This window comes from Salvelinus alpinus, chromosome 5, assembly GCF_045679555.1.
Source record: "Salvelinus alpinus chromosome 5, SLU_Salpinus.1, whole genome shotgun sequence".
NCBI lineage: Eukaryota > Metazoa > Chordata > Actinopteri > Salmoniformes > Salmonidae > Salvelinus > Salvelinus alpinus.
In genome coordinates, this window is record NC_092090.1 from 52,275,659 (window position 1) to 52,301,080 (window position 25,422).

Genomic DNA, 25,422 nt, shown 5'->3' on the forward strand with positions numbered 1-25,422 from the left:
GTGGGCCGTCAGGGCCTGCAAGGCCTTCTCTGCTGGCCTAAACATCATCAGAATATAATTTTTTTTTAAATATATTTTCCCACAAATATGTATTAAATTATTCCCCAGAGTAAGAGTTATACTCTTCATTTCATAGCTTTCCTCTTGGTTGCACTGCTTCCAGCCCCAGGTTGAGATTTGGAGGGCTGGTCTTTATGTTAGATCTTTTATCCAATCATATTCAGCCATCATGTGTTGCCAGGGGTCTAAAATCTGCTCTCAGGCCTTCAGAATCAACAGTGCGGGCGCTTGTAGCTTAAAGTGAATGGAAATTAAAATTTTGTGTCAACCAATCAGCTTTAGAGTTGGCTATTGTACGCCTGCTGGCTGGCTCCAGTGTTACACAGGAGCCAGCTAGCAGGCGTAGGGCGTCCACGTCTTTTGATTGGATTACCAATATTGAGAGGCAGGTCCTATGGGCAGGTCTATGCAGATCTAGGAAACTCTACTAAGCTGTTTTTTGAACCCACAATGGCGGAAGGAGGAGAAGATATCGATTTCGTCGAGGATATAATTATAACGCCATTCTCAAGACGAACTTTTCAAGAAAAGTTAGACATTGTAAGGAGAGGTCGCCCGACGCCACAAAGCCTGTCACAGGCGGGAAAGGGGTTCGTTCGCTCGCCACTTTCAAAGTTTCAACTACGAGCGCTGTCAATGGCTCAAAGGCTCCGAGAAGCACTGCAAACTGTACTGCTGGGAATGCCTATTATTTGCAAGTGATCGATTTGGTGTTTGGAGCCACACTGGCTTTGCAAACTTGAGTTGTCTGTTAAACACTGTTTACCCCAAAATTTCAATTTGTCAATTTCAAGGTGACGCAACGCCTGGTTATACTGCGTTTCTGTCTAAATGTATAGTGTCTAGAGCCATGGCATAATTGATGATAATAAGAGGTGGATTAATTCGGGTGGGACTGTGTAGTACCTCACTGAAGGCCTAGGCCCCAGGCCCACGGCACGCCACTGCAATGTTGTGTGCTTCATGGACGACGTCCTCGTGTCAGCACCAACCATTGGAGAGCACCTTGTAGTGCTGGACAAAGTGATGTCAAGACTGTAGAAATACGGAGTGAGAATGAAACGCAGCAACTGAACTATTACGGATAGTTTGTGGCAAACTTGTCCAGATATTTGCATCCGCTTCACCAACTGCTGCAGGCCAATACAAATTGGAATTGGTTCCCACAATGCGAATAAGCATTCAAGACTTGCAAACAGCGTCTGCTAAAGAGCAAGTGACTTGCCCACTACGACACAGAGATGAAGCTGAGACTCGCATGTGATGCATCTCCATACGGAGTAGGAGCCGTCATCTCACATGTTCTACCGTCAGGTGAAGAACACCCTATTGCATTTGCATCACGGACTCTGTCACCAAGTGAGACAAATTATGCTCAAATTGAGAAGGAATCCCTGAGCATAATATTCGGAGTGAAGAAGTTTCACAAATACTTTCCTTAAGGAAGTTCCAACTCCTGACAGATCACAAGCCTCTGTCGGCCATCCTTGGACCAAAATCAGCCATACCAACCCTTGCTGCACTTCGAATGCAACGTTGGGCTTTGATATTGCTATCCTACAACTACGAGATCGAGTACAGACGGTCCAGTGATCATGCAAATGCAGATGCACTATCAAGACTACCAATAGTGACTCCGACAGTGAAGATGATAGAGCAGTCTTCCAGATCTCTCTCATCGACGAACTGCCCATATCTGCTTCAGACATAGCAGAGGAAATGAGAAAAGACACAGTGCTTTCCAAAGTCTTGTACTCAACATTAGGCGGTTGGCCAATCTTTGTAAATGACGATAACCTTTGTCCATTCATCGACAAGAAAGACCAGTTGTCCACTGATCAAGGATGTGTTCTGTGGGGATCAAGGGTGGTGGTACCTCACAAATTCCAGAGGAGACTGCTATCTGACCTGCATGAGGGACATCCAGGGATCACTCGAATGAAAGCAATCGCCCGCAGTTATTTGTGGTGTCCTGGACTGGATCAGGACATTCAACAGCATGTAGGCCACTGCTCACCTTGTGAAGCTGTTTGCAACAAGCCTGCTGCTGCACCTCTTCATCCATGGTCCTGGGCTGCTACACCATGGGAACTCATCCATGTGGATTACGCCGAGATTGGCGAGCAACATTTCCTTGTTGTCGTCGATGTCCATTCCAAGTGGATGGAAGTGTTCCCTACTCAACTGACCACAGCTGAGAAGAACATCAATCTTCTCAGACACCTGTTCGCATCCTCTGGACTAGTCAAGGAGCTCGTATCGGACAATGGCCCTCCTTTCACGTCAAATGATTTTGAAATGTTTCTCAAGAACAACGGAGTAAGCCAAATCCTGTCACCACCTTACCATCTGATATCAAACGGAGCTGTGCAAACCTTTAAGAAGGCCTGGACTAGACTCGAGTTTCAGTCTGTGCCCACTCACCAAAGGCTTCCCCGGTTCCTGTTTACTTACCGTAACACACCACACACAGTAACAGAATGTACACCAGCTGAACTGTTTCTGAAACGCCAACCACGTACCCACCTGACATTGTTGAAACCAGACTTGTCAAGCACTGTGCCAAAATCTAAATTGCACCTGGCTGGAATAATATATTATGGCCTTTCTCTTGCATTTCAAATATGACGGTACAAAGAAAATACAAAATAACGGTTGGTTTTTTCTTTGTATTATCTTTTACCAGATCTATTGTGTTATATTCTCCTACATTCCTTTCACATTTCAACAAACTTCAAAGTGTTTCCTTTCAAATGGTACCAAGAATATGCATATCCTACAGGCAGTTAGAATTGAGTATGTTCTTACTTACAATGATGGCCTACCCCGACAACGCTGGGCCAAAAAATTGCAATAGGGTGCTTGAAAGGGAGGAGATGGCATTGGTTATTATCTCGTATGTGGTTGCCTCTGCAATGTGGCTTGGTTGTCACCATCTGGCCTTCTGGCTAAATTACAGCCGATTATTATAGATTTATTTTGGGGATAAATATCATTGGGTTCCACAAAGTGTTTTGTACTTGTCAAAAGAGGAGGGGGGACAAGGTCTTGTACATCTTGCTAGTAGGGCTTCTGCTTTCCGGTTTCAGTTTATTCAAAGGTTGCTTTATGGACCGGAACATGTGGTTTGGAGAGGGCTGGCAGGTCTGGTATTACAGCAGGTCGGGGGATTAGGTTTAAAGAAGGCTTTATTTTTGGTTGATAGTAGACAGATTTCTAGGGAAGGAGTACCTCCATTTTACAGAGGCCTTCTTAGGGTTTGGAGCATAATGAAGGTGTTCAGACGCACTCCAGCGGAATCAGTGCATTGGCTGCTGGAGGAACCTCTGGTGTATGGGGCGAGACTGGATTGTACAACTGTAGCTGTTCCACATTTCTCCAAGATGTTGGTGAAGGGCAAAATCATCACCCTAAAACAGTTATTGGCCATGGCTGGGCCTACCTTAATCCAGCCGCTTTGTCAGATTTCAAAAAGGCTTTAAGGCGAAAGCATACCATGCGATTATCTGAGGACAACGCCCCGCTTACAAAAGCATACAAACATTTTCCAACCAAGTAGAGGAGTCACGAAAGTCAGAAATAGCGATAAAATTAATCACTTACCTTTAAAGATCTTCATCTGGTTGCAATCACAAGGCTCCCAGCTACACAATAAATGTTTGTTTTGTTCGATAAAGTCCCTCTTTATATCCCAAAAACTCACTTGTTGGCTCGTTTTGTTCAGTAATCCACTGGCTCATAGGCGATCAAAACATGCAGACGAATACATCCTAATAGTACCGGTTAAGTTCGTCGAAACATGTCAAACTATGTTTTTTAACTAATCCTCAGGGTGTCAATTATCTAAATATCGATAATATTTCACCCAGAGAAAAGCATTTTCAATAGAAAGGAAAAGAATGAAGAGCGCGCATACAGTCACGCGCGTAAACCAGTACCTCATGACTCCCCAGTCCCCTGACAGAAAGGTCTCATTCTTCTTCATTTTTCAGAAAACAAGCCTGAAACCATGTCTGCAGAGTGTTGACATCTAGTGGAAGCCATAGGAACTGCAATCTCGGCCCTAACCCCTTATATAGTTAAAATGCCTTAAATTGAAAACCACTCACATCAAAAAAATCTAATTTCCTGGATGGATTTTCCTCTGGTTTTCGACTGCCATATCAGTTCTCTTATACTCACAGACATTATTTTAACAGTTTTAGAAACTTCAGAGTGTTTTCTATCCAATACTACTAATACTATTTTTTTCTATCCAATATTATATGCATATCCTAGCTTCTGGGCCTGAGTAACAGGCAGTTCACTTTGGGCACCTCATTCATCAAATCTTCCGAATACTGCCCCCTAGACCAAAGAAGTTAATTTCCAAAAAGGCACAGTGTGTCATTATCTGTGTTAAAAATTAAGTATAAAATAATGGTTTTATAAAAAGTCTCTCTCCCTCTCTACCACACCTGCTGTCTCTACCTCTGAATGCTCGACTATGAAAAGCCAATTGAAATTTGCTCCTGAGGTACTGACCTGTTGCAACCTCTATAACCACTGTGATTATTATTTGACCCTGCTGGACATCTATGAACATTTGACCAGCTTGAAGAACGATCTGGGTTTAATGGCAATAACCTCTTATAATCTCCGCCTGGCACAGCCAGAAGAGGACTGGCCACCCCTCAGAGCCTGGTTCCTCTTTAGGTTTCTTCCTATGTTCCTGCCTTTCTAGGGAGTTTTTCCTAGCCATCATGCTTCAACATCCAAACATGATCTGTTCAGCACGAGACAACCGTTAGACCCAATGACGTGTTTCTGACAAGGAGCTTCAAATCAAATCAAATTGTATTTCTCACATCCGAATACAACAGGTGTAAACTTTACCGTGAAATGCTTACTAACGAGCCCTTTCCCAACAATGCATTTAAAAAGTAAGAAAAATAAGCTAAAGGAAAAAGTAACACAATAAAATAACAATAATGAGACTATAAGGAGTACCAGTACTGAGTCAATGTGCAGGGGTACCAGGTAGTTGAGGAAATAATGAGACTATAAGAAGTACCAGTACTGAGTCAATGTGCAGGGGTACCAGGTAGTTGAGGTAATAATGAGACTATAACGAGTACCAGCACTGAGTCAATGTGCAGGGGTACCAGGTAGTTGAGGTAATAATGAGACTATAAGGAGTACCAGTACTGAGTCAATGTGCAGGGGTACCAGGTAGTTGAGGAAATAATGAGACTATAAGAAGTACCAGTACTGAGTCAATGTGCAGGGGTACCAGGTAGTTGAGGTAATAATGAGACTATAAGGAGTACCAGTACTGAGTCAATGTGCAGGGGTACCAGGTAGTTGAGGTAATAATGAGACTATAAGGAGTACCAGCACTGAGTCAATGTGCAGGGGTACCAGGTAGTTGAGGTAATAATGAGACTATAAGGAGTACCAGTACTGAGTCAATGTGCAGGAGTACCAGGTAGTTGAGGAAATAATGAGACTATAAGAAGTCCCAGTACTGAGTCAATGTGCAGGGGTACCAGGTAGTTGAGGAAATAATGAGACTATAAGAAGTACCAGTACTGAGTTAATGTGCAGGGGTACCAGGTAGTTGAGGTAATAATGAGACTATAAGGAGTACCAGCACTGAGTCAATGTGCAGGGGTACCAAGTAGTTGAGGTAATAATGAGACTATAAGGAGTACCAGTACTGAGTCAATGTGCAGGGGTACCAGGTAGTTGAGGAAATAATGAGACTATAAGGAGTACCAGTACTGAGTCAATGTGCAGGGGTACCAGGTAGTTGAGGTAATAATGAGACTATAAGGAGTACCAGTACTGAGTCAATGTGCAGGGGTACCAGGTAGTTGAGGTAATAATGAGACTATAAGGAGTACCAGTACTGAGTCAATGTGCAAGTAAAAGTGACTAGACAATCAGGATAAAGATTACATCTCCTCATCCAGGGAGTGCACAAACACATACACACAGGGAGGGAATGGTGTGTTTGTTTAATATTGTTTTAGAACTATGAAAATGGACTAAAGGATTAGCGTATGGATTATGAAAACAACAAAAATAAATGGAAAAAATTGGAGAGAAATGAGTAGAGACAGTGTTGTTTAACTTACTGACCATGACCCATGAGTTCTTCTTACCTTTGTTCAGTAGAAAAGTCTCCCTCTCTAAACCATATAGGATGACCCATAGACTTGTCACTCTTCATGGACACACAGCTGGGTACAGGGGAGGCTGGTCTCTCCTGCTTGATTGGACTTCAACACAAAAGAGACAAACATTACATCTCTCATCTACTCTGAGCTCAGATGGGGAAACAAGAGTTTAACTCCAAAATGCTATATATCCATTTTCAGAAATGTTCGTAAATAATATTTTATTGTTTAAAGAAATTGTGAGATTGGTGTGGTTTTTCACTATCTAATCATGGCATGGGATTGTTCAATGAGGTTTTTTTTGCTAATTGCTGTTAATCTGCCTCACTCTCAAGTGTGACCACCCGGCTCAATTCGGTCTTATGTTGCAAAATTTGAAATTGTCTTTTTTACATTGGATAAAAGTAGAGACTCTGGGCTAGAAAATTGTATATCAAATACTGCAGTTGAGGAACAATGGGAAAGTAATTCTGCTTTGAAAGATGATAAACTTGTAACCTCACTTTTTAGATAATGACCTATGAACGTTTTGATATTTACTGGAGAGCTCTTCTTTGTCTACAGGGCTGTTACTTTGGCAGATAATGTCACCCATCTTAATATGTTTTATTTTATTTAACCTTCAACTAGGCAAGTCAATTTTTATTTACAATGACAGCCTACCAAAAGGCAAAAGGCTTCCTGTGGGGACGAGGGCTGGGATTAAAAATAAATAAAATATAACATATATATAGGACAAAACACACATCACGACAAGAGAGACAATCCAACACCACATAAAGAGAGACCTACGACAACAACATAGCAAGGCAGCAACACATGACAACACAGCATGGTAGCAACACAACATGACAACAACATGGTAGCAACACAACATGGTAGCAGCACAACATGGTACAAACATTACTATGCACAGACAACAGCACAAAGGGCAAGAAGGTAGAGACAACAATACAGCCACAACTGTCAGTAAGAGAGTCCATGATTGAGTCTTTGAATTAAGAGTTTGAGATAAAACTGTCCAGTTTGAGTGTTTCTAAATAATAGTTTATATATAAATATATATACAGTGGGGAGAACAAGTATTTGATACACTGCCGATTTTGCAGGTTTTCCTACTTACAAAGCATGTAGAGGTCTGTCATTTTTATCATAGGTACACTTCAATTGTGAGAGACGGAATCTAAAACAAAAATCCAGAAAATCACATTGTATGATTTTTAAGTAATTAATTTGCATTTTATTGCATGACATAAGTATTTGATCACCTACCAACCAGTAAGAATTCCGGCTCTCACAGACCTGTTAGTTTTTCTTTAAGAAGCCCTCCTGTTCTCCACTCATTACCTGTATTAACTGCACCTGTTTGAACTCGTTACCTGTATAAAAGACACCTGTCCACACACTCAATCAAACAGACTCCAACCTCTCCACAATGGCCAAGACCAGAGAGCTGTGTAAGGACATCAGGGATAAATTGTAGACCTGTACAAGGCTGGGATGGGCTACAGGACAATAGGCAAGCAGCTTGGTGAGAAGGCAACAACTGTTGGCACAATTATTAGAAAATGGAAGAAGTTCAAGATGACGGTCAATCACCCTCGGTCTGGGGCTCCATGCAAGATCTCACCTCGTGGGGCATCAATGATCATGAGGAATGTGAGGGATCAGCCCAGAACTACACGGCAGGACCTGGTCAATGACCTGAAGAGAGCTGGGACCACAGTCTCAAAGAAAACCATTAGTAACACACTACGCCGTCATGGATTAAAATCCTGCAGCGCACGCAAGGTCCCCCTGCTCAAGCCAGCGCATGTCCAGGCCCGTCTGAAGTTTGCCAATGACCATCTGGATGATCCAGAGGAGGAATGGGAGAAGGTCATGTGGTCTGATGAGACAAAAATAGAGCTTTTTGGTCTAAACTCCACTCGCCGTGTTTGGAGGAAGAAGAAGGATGAGTACAACCCCATGAACACCATCCCAACCGTGAAGCATGGAGGTGGAAACATCATTCTTTGGGGATGCTTTTCTGCAAAGGGGACAGGACGACTGCACCGTATTGAGGGGAGGATGGATGGGGCCATGTATCGCGAGATCTTGACCAACAACCTCCTTCCCTCAGTAAGAGCATTGAAGATGGGTCGTGGCTGGGTCTTCCAGCATGACAACGACCCGAAACACACAGCCAGGGCAACTAAGGAGTGGCTCCGTAAGAAGCATCTCAAGGTCCTGGAGTGGCCTTGCCAGTCTCCAGACCTGAACCCAATAGAAAATCTTTGGAGGGAGCCGAAAGTCCGTATTGCCCAGCGACAGCCCCAAAACCTGAAGGATCTGGAGAAGGTCTGTATGGAGGAGTGGGCCAAAATCCCTGCTGCAGTGTGTGCAAACCTGGTCAAGAACTACAGGAAACGTATGATCTCTGTAATTGCAAACTAAGGTTTCTGTACCAAATATTAAGTTCTGCTTTTCTGATGTATCAAATACTTATGTCATGCAATAAAATGCAAATTAATTACTTAAAAATCATACAATGTGATTTTCTGGATTTTTGTTTTAGATTCCTTCTCTCACAGTTGAAGTGTACCTATGATAAAAATTACAGACCTCTACATGCTTTGTAAGTAGGAAAACCTGCAAAATCGTCAGTGTATCAAATACTTGTTCTCCCCACTGTATATATAATTAACTTAATGTATGATGTTTTTGGTTCATGTCAGTGTCACTTTTTGTTATGCTACAAATGGTTATTTTATGGTTGTAAGTGGATACACCACCTCTCCCCCTCACAGAAAACTCCTGTGTGCTTCTTTCTGTCCCTTTCCACACTGCTAACGCAAGAGGAAGGACTGAAAAAGCATTTAACAGATTACTGTGAAGTAATATAATGATGATTCATGTTTATTATTACCTGTTTTTATGCTCATAATTTAAAATTATACTTCATTAATATAACGATTGTCAATAAGCCTGAACATTAATTCAGTCACCTCTGGTTGAGAAAAACGTATTTTCCTAGTACATTCATTGTCAAATTCATCAACCAGCATCGACCCGCTCTGCCTTCTCCAGGGGAATGTTGAGGTAATTTACTAACCGGGAGGGTTGCGTGATGTAATTTATTGGTGGGCTGGAAGACGCACTCTTGTCTTTCCGATTCTGAGGTTGTTTACTCGCAATATCAGATATTAATGTTAGTTTTTATAATGCATGTATACTGAGGTTGAGATTCTGACTAGTGATAATTTACCCAGTGTTCAATACCTGCTATAGTCACTATTTATTTTCTCTCCCAAAAGCAACACAGCCCTAATACGAGATATACAGCTAACTAAAGTAATGAGTGATCATTTTAGAAAATCATGGGACATATAGTCTTTGGTTGCATGCTATTTTACGTCAATCCAATTGCTGCTTGTAGCCTATAACTGATGCTTTGTGGTCTTATGCTTCCATCTATTGGAAATATTTAGCAATTAAAAGTTATTAATTCATGTACAGACATTGGTGATGCAGCTGAGAAATAAAGTGTATTTTTCTTGTTAATTCCTTAGATCTCAAACCTGCCCCACCTATCCCACACCAATTTCAAACCAGTTCACACCACATTTGAAAAATATAACTAATCTGTCTTGTTGTGTTCTGCCCTGCAATAATAAATATAATAAATACAGGTTTAGATTAACAAAATAATCAAAATGCTATTTATTTATATTATTGTATTTACTAACATAATATTATTACTAAAATAGTTTTGAAATGTTTTCTAGGCTTCCCTACCCTAGAATTAGGGTTAAGGTTAAGGCTATAATAGGTTATACCTAGGGTTAGGGGTTAAGGCTAAAACAGGTTATGCCTAGAGTTAGGGGTTAAGGCTAAAATAGGTTATACGTAGGGTTAGGGGTTAAGGCTAAAATAGGTTATACCTAGGACTATGGATTAAGGTTAAAATAGGTTATACCTAGGACTAGGGGTTAAGGCTAAAATAGGTTATACCTAGAGTTAGGGGTTAAGGCAAAAATAGGTCATGCGTAGGGTTAGGGTTTAGGGTTAAGGCTAATGTAGGTCATATGTAGGGTTAGAGTTTCTGTAGAGTACTTTGTGACATCTGCTGATGTAAAAGGGCTTTATAAATACATTTGATTGATTGTTAGGTTTAGGGTTTTTAAGGCAAAAAACAGTATGGGTTTCTCTCTCTTGCTCCTCCCTGTGGCCTTCTGTGGGTACTACATAACTAATTCGCAACACTTGCTAGGCTCATAATCTGAGGTAGCAACTTCATCAGATCTACAAATCTACAAATGAGCTAGACCTATTCATTTGGTTTGCAACTCAGTGAACCTGTGCAGCATTCGCTCAATTCGATGTCTAGGAACGAAGATTTCGATGCATATCAAATTACCCAGCAGCCACCCTGTTAGCCCGCAGATGGATTCTATTGGATTGGAAAATTATCAAACCTCCCTTAGCATCTCTTTGGCTCAAAGATCTGATGCTGTTCCTAAAATTAGAAAAAATTAAGTATGCCATTCGAGGGTCAACCAACTCATTTTATTCCACCTGGGACCCGATGATATCCTATTTTGAAAGGCTCCAAACACTTCCTCCAGATTAGTAGTCTTGTCCCCAACCCCACCCCTTGAGATTACTGCTATAGGCCTCTACGACCACCTAATCACTTTTGACTCACACTGACTCACATTTTTGCTTGTATTGAAGTAACATTGTTGTATACTTTTGTTTTCTGATATGTACATCAATGGCTTTGACTTTCTTTGTAAATGTGTTTGGAGGCATTCTGGGGGAGGGGGTGGAGCTCGAAGACAAAAAAGATAGAAATGTACAATGTCTTCACACAATCTCTGTGAATAAAAATATTATATTAAAAAATAATATTACCCAGCAGCCTTTAACATATCGTCAAAAGAAAGTGTCATTCTTAATTAACAAAATGTCTTCTGGCTGTTTAAATCGCCCACATCTTGAAAAACAGGACAGGGACACACTTTTTGCTTAGGTTTTATACCTTTTTTTGAAAACAAATATGGTTAACCATGACCAGAAAATGTTTAATGTTTGATGGCTATGCGCCAGCCATCATTAGCACTTAAGGTCATCATTCGTGTAACCAGGCAAACAGTGAACGTACTCACAAAGTAGCCGTTCACGGTTAATGCCGGTAGGGTTAATTGATAATGACATTGTGGCACTGAACATTGAGCTGAGAATAGAACGTTCAGAAGGTGTGTTGGTGCCACGGTGCTGAATAGAACTAATTGGAGCTGAAAGGGTGAAAAATGACCTGAAACAAGGCCTGTTTTTTCAAGATTACTTCATAACTAGGAACATAACGTAATATTATAATAAAAAATGTTGTTTGACGATTACTTTTTAAATTGGGACATAATGTAATAGTATGAAACTGGGCTAATATTCAAAAGTTCGGTCCTTGGACACAGAGGGGTTAAACACTAAAGTAACCGTCCATCTAGTGAAGAGAGGAGAACCGGACAGATGTAGCCAGCATCCGTCAACGAGAGAGGGAGAAGCCCTCCACGGGATTTAACAGGTGGAAGAAACTACCGGGGAGCTCCATCGGTCCAACAAGAAATGCAGGCTACACTCATACTTTCCCTGACCGTAAAGCAAAAAGCAAATTGAACAATAAGATTCGGCGTCTCAACACTGTAGCGAACTTCGTCATTGTTCCCCAAGATCACTTCAGCCCACACGTTGTTAAAAATACAATCCTAAATTGGGCATGGCTATAAATTGGGCAATTGAAGGCATCTGGGGCGTAATATGTGTTGGATGAAAATGAACATTGTATGCAAAGTCGTAGGCAACATTATTGGCAAGGGACTTTATGCCTACTATGCCAAAGCTATTTAGAGTTGTTAAACGGGTGTGAAGAGTGTGTTGATATAACGGTAATTTTATCAAAACCTTACTTGTAACAACCAGCAGAATTGGTTAAAAAAATAAATACATGCCAACATATTAGTCAATATTTAGGAGTAGGCAAAGTGGTCGTGTCGTGAAAATTCTATCAAATGTCTAACATTGCAATGAGTACAGTCAGGGTGCCGTGGAACCCCTGCAGTACCTCTGATTTAGCAGACGCTCTTATCCAGCGCGATTTACAATAAATGCATTCATCTTAGGGTAGGTAGGTGAGACAACCACATATCACAGTCAAATATACAGGATAAGAACATTCCATTCCAGCTAAACATTGCATATATAGCGTTTTGCTAAGAAACACATTTTCAAACACATCTGAAATCTATTTATTACAAATCTGAGATAAGTAATATTGAAGGTACCCAAGAGCAATCATTTCTGATTAAAAAACAAACGTGAAAAAATTTGTAAATAGCATTTTGGAAATAAACTCTTAATAATTATAATCTCACCTCTTGGTGTCATGTTCCCCAGAGAGACTCATTTTAGTGGCAGGTCCCTCCTCTCTCAGACTCATTTTAGTGGCAGGTCCCTCCTCTCTCTCCCCAGAGAGACTCATTTTAGAGGCAGGGCCCCCCTCCTCTCTCTCCCCAGAGAGACTCATTTTACAGGCAGGGCCCCCCTCCTCTCCCTCCCCAGAGAGACTCATTTTAGAGGCAGGGCCCCCCTCCTCTCTCTCCCCAGAGAGACTCATTTTACAGGCAGGGCCCCCCTCCTCTCCCTCCCCAGAGAGACTCATTTTAGAGAACTGAAACCTAAACAGAGATCCAACATGTTGATTGTGGTTCACACAGTAATTCTTGAATGTCAATTGTTCTCATTTATTAATTATATTTTATAAAACATTTACTAACAGACATTAAAACAGTCAGGTTATTTAATGCAATCACATGATATTTGTAGTTGTGACATCTCATCTCCATGGTAACTGTCAATAATAATAATAAGTTACTGTTTGTTAAGGTAGTTCTAGACACTACAGCAACAATAATAATGATCATAATACGTCACTGTTTGTTAAGGTAGTTCTAGACAGTACAGCAACAACAATAATAATAATAAGTCACTTTGTTAAGGTAGTTATAGACAGTACAGCAACAACAATAATAATAATAATAATAATAAGTCACTGTTTGTTAAGGTAGTTATAGACAGTACAGCAACAACAATAATAATAATAATAATAATAAGTCACTGTTTGTTAAGGTAGTTATAGACAGTACAGCAACACAAGGTCATGTCTCACACTTATTTGTATTCACTAACAGTAGGCTATTTATTGTCTTTCAATCTGTTCTTTTCTCAACGTATCTGAGAATATAGACAGAAGGGCTAAAACGGACATGATTGATCTGAGGGGGAAATCTTTGATCCATTCTGAAAGTTTATTTTCAACAAGTAAGAGATTTTATATAATGTAAAGTAGACTAGGTTATAATGTATAACAGCAGTTTGTTAGTGATATGTAGATGTTATATTATGTAAAGTAGACAAGGTTATAACGTATAGTAGTGGGTTGTTAGTGATATGTAGATGTTATATTATGTAAAGTAGGCTAGGTTATAATGTATAGGAGTGGGTTGTTAGTGATATGTAGATGTTATATTATGTAAAGTAGACTAGGTTATAATGTATAGTAGTGGTTTGTTAGTGATATGCATATCAAGGTCTATACCTTGGCTATACCCTACGTATCATAGATGACCAGCCTAAACCTGTTCACATCAGTTAACATAATGTTATAGGTCTATCAGTAGCAGGACAGATAATGAACCGTATTTAGCCTAATCTATAGCCTACATAACATAGATGACCAGCCTAAACCTGTTCAGATCAGTTCACAGAGAACATCAGGTTTGTCTCAAACCTACTCTGACTATTGAATGTCTGACGTCCACCTAACCTTATAATAGTTTGTAGGTAGCCTAGACCTACAGTACGATAGTCTGCCCGTCTTTCCTACATACCAACACATTTATTCAATGTACCGAGAAATATGTGCCACAGTTTCAACAGCCATTTTGTAACTGCGTAGGCTACAAACATACTTTTAATTTTATATGAGGAAATCACATAACTTACAGTCACTGGTGCAGCCGCCTGTTTTCTTGCAGATGAAGTAGCTTTCATAGGCAACTCATTCAACCAGCCTAAACAACAGTAAATAAAATATGTCAAATGGTCAAAAGTGGATCCTGATATAGCCATATACATTAGAGAGAGGTATATTGCTACAGATGTTGGATCTTAATTTTAACCAGTTTGCTACAGCAGGAGAATAATCCTGCAGCAACAGGTTATTTGCATTATTATGTAGATTACCATCTGGCACATGAAGACTAAAGGACTATGATGTGGCCCTCACCAACTGGCCATCTGGCCCATAGAGACTAAAGGACTATGCTGTGGCCCTCACCAACTGGCCATCTGGCCCATAGAGACTAAAGGACTATGCTGTGGCCCTCACCAACTGACCATCTGGCACATGAAGACTAAAGGACTATGATGTGGCCCTCACCAACTGGCCATCTGGCCCATAGAGACTAAAGGACTATGCTGTGGCCCTCACCAACTGGCCATCTGGCCCATAGAGACTAAAGGACTATGCTGTGGCCCTCACCAACTGGCCATCTGGCCCATAGAGACTAAAGGACTATGCTGTGGCCCTCACCAACTGGCCACCTGGCCCATAGAGACTAATGGACTTTGCTGTTGCCCTCGCCAACTGGCCACCTGGCCCATAGAGACTAAATGACTATGCACTGCACACCACATCAAGCCATCTCTGAACTGTACACTAAATAACTGCACTATACTACATTAGCTCTCTGTTCATCTCTCTTAGATATATATATTCTCTTATAGCTCTATGCTCACTCTACCTAGTTTTGTATAATGTTGAACGGAAACTTTGTGTAATATCTTCTGTCTGTATTCTGTCTCTATATGTTGTCTATCACTAGCAGCACCATATCACCATGTAAAATGATGTGTACATATGTAGGAACTTATTTTGATCAAACCCCATTGCAGAAGAACTTTCCTGCAATGCAGGAAAAGTAAAACTTGTAGTGTATTTGGCTTCAGAAGTTTGTAATTTCCACTTAGTAATTTCAGACTTGAGTTTCCCTTAAGAAAAATGTGTCAACACGTAAAAATTGTCCATTAATTATAATTCACATAATAATTCACATTTCCTGTGTATGCAGGAATATTTTCCTGCTGTAGTAAACTGACTCAAATTAAGATCCTACATCTGTATGCGCAAATATACTTGGTGAATAAAGGTGATTGTGATTCTGCAAAGGTTGAGTCTCTAGATTCCCTTGCTGCTCTGGAGAAATTATGAAATGGTTGTCACGGTGATTTAAACTGGGACTGGTTGTCTCCCAACTCTGAGACAGGGACTGGTTATCTCCCAACTCTGAGACAGGGGCTGGTTATCTCCCAACTCTGAGACAGGGGCTGGTTATCTCCCAACTCTGAGACAGGGACTGGTTATCTCCCAACTCTGAGGACATGTCATTGTGATGTCATTTGTTACATTTCACCTAATTGATAAAGGCAGCTACAAGGCTGAACCCAGAAGACAACTCTAAATCAACACATACTTATGTTATCCTAACATCCTTTCACTCATACTATTGTGTCTCTTTGTTCAACAGGTAGTCTATGATATTAATACTGTAGCAAACAGGGGGGCAGGGCAGTGAATCCAGGTCACTGGCGAAAAAGGCAAACACCCTACGCATCGCAGCAATAGGGTTAACCCAGTATCAGTATAAATAGGGTTAACCCAGTATCAGTATGAATAGGGTTAACCCAGTATCAGTATCAGTAGGGTTAACCCAGTATCAGTATAAATAGTGTTAACCCAGTATCAGTATGAATAGGGTTAACCCAGTATCAGTATAAATAGTGTTAACCCAGTATCAGTATAAATAGTGTTAACCCAGTATCAGTATGAATAGGGTTAACCCAGTATCAGTATGAATAGGGTTAACCCAGTATAAGTATCAATAGTGTTAACCCAGTATCAGTATCAATAGTGTTAATCCAGTATCAGTATAAATAGTGTTAACCCAGTATTAGTATGAATAGGGTTAACCCAGTATCAGAATAAGTAGGGTTAACCCAGTTTCAGTATGAATAGAGTTAACCCAGTATCAGTATAAATAGTGTTAACCCAGTATAAGTATACATAGTGTTAACCCAGTTTCAGTATCAACTGGGTTAACCAGGTATCAGTATAAATAGGGTTAACCCGGTATCAGTATAAATAGGTTTAACCCAGTATCAGTGTAAACAGTGTTAACCCAGTACCAGTATAAATAGTGTTAACCCTGTATCAGTATAAATAGAGTTAACCAGTATGAATAGGGTTAACCCTGTACTAGTGTCAGGATTCTCACCTTGTAGCCTGAATTCACAACCAGAACATGTCAAGTCATTGAGATATTTTCCGTTCTGCTGAGAGAGCACCTTACTGATGATGAGCGCTCTGTATTTTCTTATGGATGAGGCCTGAGCTGGAATGTGACACTAAATGAAGCTGGCTAACTTTAGAAAACCAGTATATCTAGTTTGCATCATAGTACACCCCTCAGGCTACGTTCAGGTTTCAGCATCAGGCAGGTATAAACAGCAGAGTCATAGGCTACAACCTGGGTTGTATTCATTAGTTACTCCACAGCCAACATTTTTGAAATGTTACAGAAACAGTTTACTCCAAATGCTGTAAAATGTGGACTAAACGGTTTCTGTTGCCAAACGTTTTGCTACGGTGGGCACTAATGAATACACACAACTTGTTTTGAGGAAGTGTAATTTATTTTTAGGCTTTCCACAATATTTATTTGTCTCTCTTTCACACAACATACCTTCCTGAGTGAAAAGCATTAACAGTAGATTAGAAAGAGAAAATGTTTGTTTGTTGCTTGTTGTGTATTAAGCCTGTTTTGAGAAACAAGTCTATAGACCTATGATACAGTACACTCTTAGAATAAACGGTTCCAAGCGGATCCTCCGGCTGTCCCCATGAGAGATTATTTTGGGTTCCAGGTAAACCCCTTCTTGCTTCCATGTAGGACCCTCTGTGGAAAGGGTTCTGTATGGAACCCAAAAGGGTTCTACCTAGTACCAAAAAGGGTTCTACAAAGGGTTCTCCTATGGGGACAGCCAAATAACCCTTTTAGATTATAGATAGTATAGGAGCGATCACCCTGGGGCACACAGATGGGCACAGAACGAATTCTCCCCACGCATCTAATTTATATCGAAAACATTTTAAGGAGAGTAGGACTATTATAACACTGTCCACCAAAAATATAATCAACTATATGAAAACACATAACAATATAGTCAACTAAATGAATACACATAACAATATCATCAACTATATGAATACACATGACAATATCATCAACTATATGAATACACATAACAATATCATCAACTATATGAATACACATAACAATATCATCAACTATATGAATACACATAACATTATCATCAACTATATGAATACACATAACAATATCATCAACTATAATAACACACATAACAATCGTCGTCTTACCTTTTATCTCTCAATAGAAACAGAGTCTGAATGATCATTAGGTCGTAGAAAGTGACTTTTGTTTGCTCAACTCATTTACATATCAGGTTCTGCCTGTTTTCTCTCCCACTCCCTCCCTCTCTCTCTCTCTTTCTCTCCCTTTCTCTCTCTCTCTCTCTCTCTCTGTCCCTTTCCCTCTCTCTCCCTCTTGAAACGTAAAAACGTTATTGCCAAAGACACAACAGAATGGCTTTTCTAGAGGTGTTGTTTTCCTGAGTGGTCTAGTCTCAGTCAAGACCTATATTTGCTAGTTCATATTTGCTTGTTCATATTACTTTTAAAATGTGTAGTAGGTTGTGTATATCTGTTTGAAAATACATCCAATTGAATCCCTTTTTAGATTAAAAGTTTAAGGCAGCAGAAGGTGAATAAAGTTCAAGCTGGGGTAGACTTTCTATAGACAATGTAGGTGACCTTTAATTGGTTGTCAGGGGGGAGGGTCAGAGATACAGAGACAGGCAAAAGGGAAATCAGATAGAAAAAAGTGAGTACTAAGAGTGAATACTGCCTAAAATTACTGTTGAGTACTGTCAGTTAATGCACAAAGGCAAACTAAAAGTTAAAAAGAGACCTGGTCACTGAGACGGCCATGGTAAAACATGAAAAAATTAGCTTTCGTCACAGATGCTCCTGCCAAACGTTCCCCAAAAATCTCCAATCATTCAGCTCTTCCCAAACAGGGTCGCAGTCTGTCCAGGAGTAGCAGCTCGTCTCTCCCCAGGGGTAGCAGCTCCTCTCTCCCCAGGGATTTGAAGATATTGGGGGCTACTTTTGAACACATACATCTACAGTGTTTTGCCAAAAACCACTCAACAACTTCAAACATTGACTCTGACCTGTCCAATGAGCCAAACTGATTAAATAATCCCACAGTACCTTTCTCTCTCTCTCTCTCTCTCTCTCTCTCTCTCTCTCTCTCTCTCTCTCTCTCTCTCTCTCTCTCTCTCTCTCTCTCACACACACACACACTCATCCTATTCTTCTGTTGCTGTCTCTGTGCCTTGTCTGGTGTCTCTCCATCATATCCTATTATTCTGTTGTTGTCTCCATGACTTGTCTGGTGTCTCTCCATCATATCCTATTCTTCTGTTGCTGTCTCTGTGTCTTGTCTGGTGTCTCTCTCCATCATATCCTGTTCTTCTGTTGCTGTCTCTGTGTCTTGTCTGGTGTCTCTCTCCATCATATCCTGTCATTATGTTGCTGTCTCTGTGTCTTGTCTGGTGTGTCTCTTTAGTTTTGCAATCCAAAAAGGTCAAGGGGATACTGGGGTAGCTTAACATAAAGTAGGCGACTCATATTCTATTCTTCTGAAATACATTATCTTCAAATCATGTTTCTTTAGACCTGCCTAAAATAAATAATGGATTTATTGTGATGGTGAATATAACATTTTTACTTTTTTAAATGTAGATGTTCCAAAGGTGCTCATCAGTGGTTTGTATAAGGCTTGTAGACAGTGGTTTGTATGAGGCTTGTAGACAGTGGTTTGTATGAGGCTTGTATACAGTGGTTTGTATGAGGCTTGTAGACAGTGGTTTGTATGAGGCTTGTAGACAGTGGTTTGTATGAGGCTTGAAGACAGAGTTTTGTATGAGGCTTGTAGACAGTGGTTTGTATGAGGCTTGTAGACAGTGGTTTGTATGAGGCTTGTAGACAGTGGTTTGTATGAGGCTTGTAGTCAGTGGTTTGTATGAGGCTTGTAGTCAGTGGTTTGTATGAGGCTTGTAGACAGTGGTTTGTATGAGGCTTGTAGACAGTGGTTTGTATGAGGCTTGTAGACAGTGGTTTGTATGAGGCTTGTAGACAGTGGTTTGTATGAGACTTGTAGACAGTGGTTTCTATGAGGCTTGAAGACAGTGGTTTGTATGAGGCTTGAAGACAGTGGTTTGTATGAGGCTTGTAGACAGTGGTTTGTATAAGGCTTGAAGACAGTGGTTTGTATGAGGCTTGTAGACAGTGGTTTGTATGAGGCTTGTAGACAGTGGTATGTATGAGGCTTGTAGACAGTGGTTTGTATGAGGCTTGTAGACAGTGGTTTCTATGAGGTTTGTAGACAGTGGTTTGTATGAGGCTTGTAGACAGTGGTTTGTATGAGGCTTGTAGACAGTGGTTTGTATGAGGCTTGTAGACAGCGGTTTGTATGAGGCTTGTAGACAGTGGAGGACTGGAGTTGATAAACATCATGACAGCTCCAGGTCTGTGTCTGGGTCTCCTACATCATGACCTCCACAGCTCCAGGTCTGTGTCTGGGTCTCCTACATCATGACCTCCACAGCTCCAGGTCTGTGTCTGGGTCTCCTACATCATGACAACTCTAGGTCTGAGTCTGGGTCTTCTACATCATGACTCCACAGCTCCAGGTCTGTGTCTGGGTCTCCTACATCATGACCTCCACAGCTCCAGGTCTCTGTCTGGGTCTCCTACATCATGACCTCCACAGCTCCAGGTCTGTGTCTCCTACATCATGACTTCCACAGCTCTAGGTCTGTTTCTGGGTCTCCTATATCATTACCTCCACAGCTCTAGGTCTGAGTCTGGGTCTCCTACATCATGACCTCCACAGCTCTAGGTCTGTGTCTGGGTCTCCTACATCATGACCTCCACAGCTCCAGGTCTGTGTCTGGGTCTCCTACATCATGACAGCTCTAGGTCTGTGTCTGGGTCTCCTACATCATGACCTCCACAGCTCCAGGTCTGTGTCTGGGTCTCCTACATCATGACAGCTCTAGGTCTGTGTCTGGGTCTCCTACATCATGACCTCCTCAGCTCCAGGTCTGTGTCTGGGTCTCCTACATCATCCGCTTCACTACCATTTCCTCCTGACTGCTGCTGTTCTAAGTGCTCCACTGACCTGCTGTTGTCATCTGTCCTCCTGGACCTGTAGAACAATGGACCTGTAGAATGTAATTAGTTATAAGACCTCTATGATTCATTTCATTTTGTCAGTTCTACCAGCTAAAGTGAGATTTTTAGATTACATAACATTTGAGAACATATCATTTAAGGGCCTACCTATTTTTCATGTTTTGTTCACCTACAATCTAAACACAAATCTGGCCATCTTTTCCCCTCCCTTCCTGGCTGCCCTCCCCCTTCCCTTCTCAGTTCCAGTGTGTTTAATATATACACATGATATACACTGTGTGTACAAAACATTAGGAATACCTGTTTATTCCATGACGTAGACTGACCAGGTGAATCCAGGTGAAAGCTATGATCCCTTATTGATGTCACCCAGGGCTGTGTCGGTCATGACATTTTGTCAGCCGGTGATTGTCTTGCTGATAACTGATCACAATAACTCCATGTAATATATTCTACACCATCACAATAACTCCATGTAATATATTCTACACCGTCACAATAACTCCATGTAATATATTCTACACCATCACACTAACTCCATGTAATATAGCCCACACCATCACAATAACTCCATGTAATATAGCCTACACCATCACAATAACTCCATGTAATATAGCCTACACCATCACAATAACTCCATGTAAAATATTCTACACCATCACAATAACTCCATGTAATATAGCCTACACCATCACAATAACTCCATGTAATATAGCCTACACCATCACAATAACTCCATGTAATATATTCTACACCATCACAATGTCTCCATGTAATATATTCTACACCATCACAATAACTCCACTATTTATCTGAGACAGGTCTAAAGAAACATGACATGAAGAAAATATAGCCTATTTCAGAAGAACACACTAAGAAGTAGGGGTTCAATTAGGAAGGTTTAAATCTAAAAAACATTCTAACAAGAACTTTTTCATCTTTAGAGTTCCTCTGGGAACCTTTCCTAATTAATGGGTTCTTATTTTAAACTTTCGTATCATAAATGGTTATTGGAGGAACCTGAAGACGAATAGGTTCCAGGAGGAACCTTTCAATAAGCTGGCGCCCTCTTATTATCAATAGCTTCCGCATGACTCCTACCACCCACATCAACAGTTCATTCTAGGAAGTGTCTCTGAACAGCTACTATCACCCACATTGTCACGATCGTCGTATTGTGAAAGAGAGGACCAAGGCGCAGCGTGATACAAATACATTCTTCTCTTTATTAGAAGAAGACGAAACGAACACTAATACAAACTAGACAAAACAATAAACTGACGAACGTGAAGCTATAATAAACAAAAGTGCAGACACACGCAACATAGACATAGACATAGACAATTACCCACAAACTACCTAATGACTATGGTTGCCTAAATATGGCTCCCAATCAGAGACAACGATAGACAGCTGTCTCTAATTGAGAACCAATATAGGAAACCATAGACATACATACACCTAGACTAAACACTGCCCCATAAACATACAAAAACCTCGAGACAATCCAAAACACATACATCCCATGTCACACCCTGACCTAACTAAAATAATAAAGAAAACAAAGATAACTAAGGCCAGGGCGTGACACACATCAACATTCCATTCTAGGAAGGGTCTCTGAACAGCTACTATCACCCACATCAACATTCCATTCTAGGACAGACTGGTAGCTACACAACAACACTGCAATATGCTGGCGCCCTCTTATTATCAATAGCTCCTGTTTCAAAATAAAGAAAAACCCTGGAGTGTCCAAGCTTTTGACGGTATTGTATGTGTGAAATTATTTTTGTTTTAGAATGGCCCACAAAAAAAACATGTCATCGGAAGCCTGCTCGCCAAAAGTGAATGGAGGTTAGGGGCGTTACATTTTTAATATGCGAGCATAGGCAACATGTTCATAAGGCTGGGAAGCTAAGCTTTTCCTACAGTAAATGTAATAAAATTGGCAAATGATATAGCCTAATAATTAGCCTACTCCTGTCTATACAGAAATAAATAAATAGGTTACTAAAAAATTATTATTTGGCCACAGAAGATTATTAGCTTCTTTAAAATAAAATAATTTGTGGATTGTTGTTTCCAATGTCATTTTTGAGTTGCCACTGTGGGGAACCTTCCTGAAAGGTAGGAGTTCCCTGAGGAACCTTTTTGAAAATGTTTATTTTTTCTTTGAGGATTATTTTTTTTTACCCTTTTATTACTAATAATATGTAGCAATAATGATAATCATATTAAAAATGTAGGTAATAATCCATATAATAACATAAAACATTAATTTAAGAATATTTATATTGGTTAAAGTGAACAAAAATATGTTTCTTGAGCGGAAATAAAAGGTCCCAGAAATTGTTTATAAGTACAAAAAGCGTATTTCTCTTAAATTTGTTTAGTGACCATTTATCCTTTACCAAGATAATTCATCCACCTGACAAATGTTGCATATCAAGAAGCTGATTAAATAGCATGATCATTACACAGGTGTACCTTGTGCTGGGGACAATAAAAGACCTCCCTAAAAAGTGCAATTTCATCACACAACACAATGCCACCGATGTCTAATGTTTTGAGGGAGCATGCAATTGGCATGCTTATTGCAGGAATGTCCACCGGAGATGTTGCCAGAGAATTTAATGTTAATTTCTCTACCATAACCCGCCTCCAACGTTGTTTTAGAGAATTTGACAGTACGTCAATCCGGGCCTCACAACCGCAGACCACGTGCATCCACGCCAGTCCAGGACCTCCACATCCGACTTCTTGCAGGATGGTCTGAGACCAGTCATCCAGACAGCCGATGAAACTGTGGGATGGTCTGAGACCAGTCATCCGGACAGCTGATAAAACTGGGGGTTTGAACAACTGAAGACTTTCTGCATGAGCGGATTGCTGAACAGAGTTCCCCATGGTGGCAGTGGGGTTATGGTATGGGCAGGCATATACTACGGACAATGAACACAATTGCATTTTATCAACCGCAATTTCAATGAACAGAAATACCATGACGAGATCCTGAGGACCATTGTCGTGCCATTCATCCGCCGCCATCACCTCATGTTTCAGGATGATAATGCACCAGCATTGAAGAGGAGTGGGACTACATTCCACAGGCCACAATCAACAGGCTGATCAACTATATGAAAAGGAGATGTGTTGGGCTGCATGAGGCAAATCACACCAGAAACAAAACACGCCCTCCCTGTCCCCATACAGCAGGTGGGGGCCTGTCCCCATACAGCTGGTGGGGCTCCTGTTCCCTTACACCATGTGGGGGTCCTGTCCCCATACACCATGTGGGGGGCCTGTCCCCATACAGCAGGTGCGGGGGCTGTCCCATACACCGTGTGGGGGCCCTGTCCCCATACACCATGTGTGTGTCCTGTCCCCATACAGCCGACAAAAACAGAGTGCTGGTTTAAACTTTGGTTTGGGCTTGGAACCAATGGGGTCATTGGTAAGCAGGAACCAATGGGTTCAAAAAGTTAGCTAGCTAAAGTATGTAAAAATTGACCAGAGGCTAACATTAGATCATTTGCCAGTTAGCTAGAAAAACGTTCCTTGACATTCTTCTACCTAAAGAATGCAGAACAGGCACTACGACTTAGCAGGAGTTTTTTGTGTATAATTTGAGAAACTGTAGTTGTTTTCCAGCAAGTGTTGTTGTGTAGCAACCAATCTGTCCTAGAATGGAATGTGGATGTGGGTGGTAGTCGTCAAGCAGAAGTTATTGATAAAAAAGAGGGCGCCAGTTTCTCCAGGAACCATTTATGATAAGGAAGGTTAAAATATGAAACCATCGATTATGAAAGGTTCCCAGAGCAACTCTAAAGATGAAAAGGTTATTGTAAGAATCTTTTTTACATTTCAACTTCCCAAATTAAACCCTTAATTATAATTGTTTTTCTTTAAAAAAAATGTAACCTTTATTTAACTAGACAAGTCAGGAACACTGTCACGCCCTGACCTTAGAGAGCCTTTTTATGTCTCTATTTGGTTTGGTCAGGGTGTGATTTGGGGTGGGCATTCTATGTTTTGTTATCTATGATTTTGTATTTCTATGTTTTGGTATGGTTCTCAATCAGGGACAGCTGTCTATCGTTGTCTCTGATTGGGAACCGTACTTAGGTAACCCTTTTCCCTCCTTTCTGTGTTGGAAATTGTCTTTGTTTAGGGCACATAGCCTTTAGCTTCACAGTTTGTTTGTGTAGTGTTTATTGTTTTTGTCGGCGTCATATAAATAAAGAATATGTACGCTCATCATGCTGCTCCTTGGTCCTCCTCCTTCGACAGCCGTGACAAACACATTCTTATTCACAATACCTACCCCGGCCAAACCTGGACGATGCTGGGCCAATTGTGCACTGCCCTATGGAACTCCCAATCACGGCCGGTCGGGATACAGCCTGGATTCTTAGTGTGTTCTTCTGAAATAGGCTATATTTTCTTCATGTCATGTTTCTTTAGACCTGTCTCAGATAAATAGTGGCGTTATTGTGATGGTGTAGAATATATTACATGGAGTTATTGTGATGGTGTAGAATATATTACATGGAGTTATTGTGATGGTGTAGAATATATTACATGGAGTTATTGTGATGGTGTAGAATATATTACATGGAGTTATTAGACTTTTTAAAATATAGATGTTCTAAAGGTCTGCATCAGTGGCTTGTAGGCTGTGAGTGGAATCCAGGAGATGCTTAATGTGTTGATGTTAATTAAGGGTCAATTACCATGAGACTGTCAGTTATCAGC

At 40.7% G+C, this 25,422-nt stretch overlaps 2 protein-coding genes across 3 annotated transcripts in view; one reads left to right on the forward strand and one right to left on the reverse strand.

Annotated features, from left to right (window-relative positions):
• LOC139575071 (NLR family CARD domain-containing protein 3-like) overlaps nucleotides 1–17,846 on the reverse strand; it is a 39,663-nt gene extending 21,817 nt beyond the window's left edge. The window contains exons 1-4 of one of the 2 annotated variants that reach the window (XM_071400051.1): nucleotides 17,761–17,835; nucleotides 14,265–14,332; nucleotides 12,635–12,937; nucleotides 6,207–6,323 (exon numbers count right to left, since the gene is read on the reverse strand). In XM_071400051.1, the coding sequence (XP_071256152.1) occupies nucleotides 6,207–6,323; nucleotides 12,635–12,921 (404 nt within the window). In that variant the 5' untranslated portion in view covers nucleotides 12,922–12,937; nucleotides 14,265–14,332; nucleotides 17,761–17,835. Of the gene's footprint in view, nucleotides 1–6,206; nucleotides 6,324–12,634; nucleotides 12,938–14,264; nucleotides 14,333–17,760 lie in introns of both variants that reach the window. The other variant, XM_071400052.1, reaches the window with a different exon arrangement.
• LOC139575073 (NLR family CARD domain-containing protein 3-like) overlaps nucleotides 1–25,422 on the forward strand; it is a 188,840-nt gene that overhangs the window by 101,130 nt on the left and 62,288 nt on the right. The gene's annotated exons all lie outside the window — the stretch shown is intronic.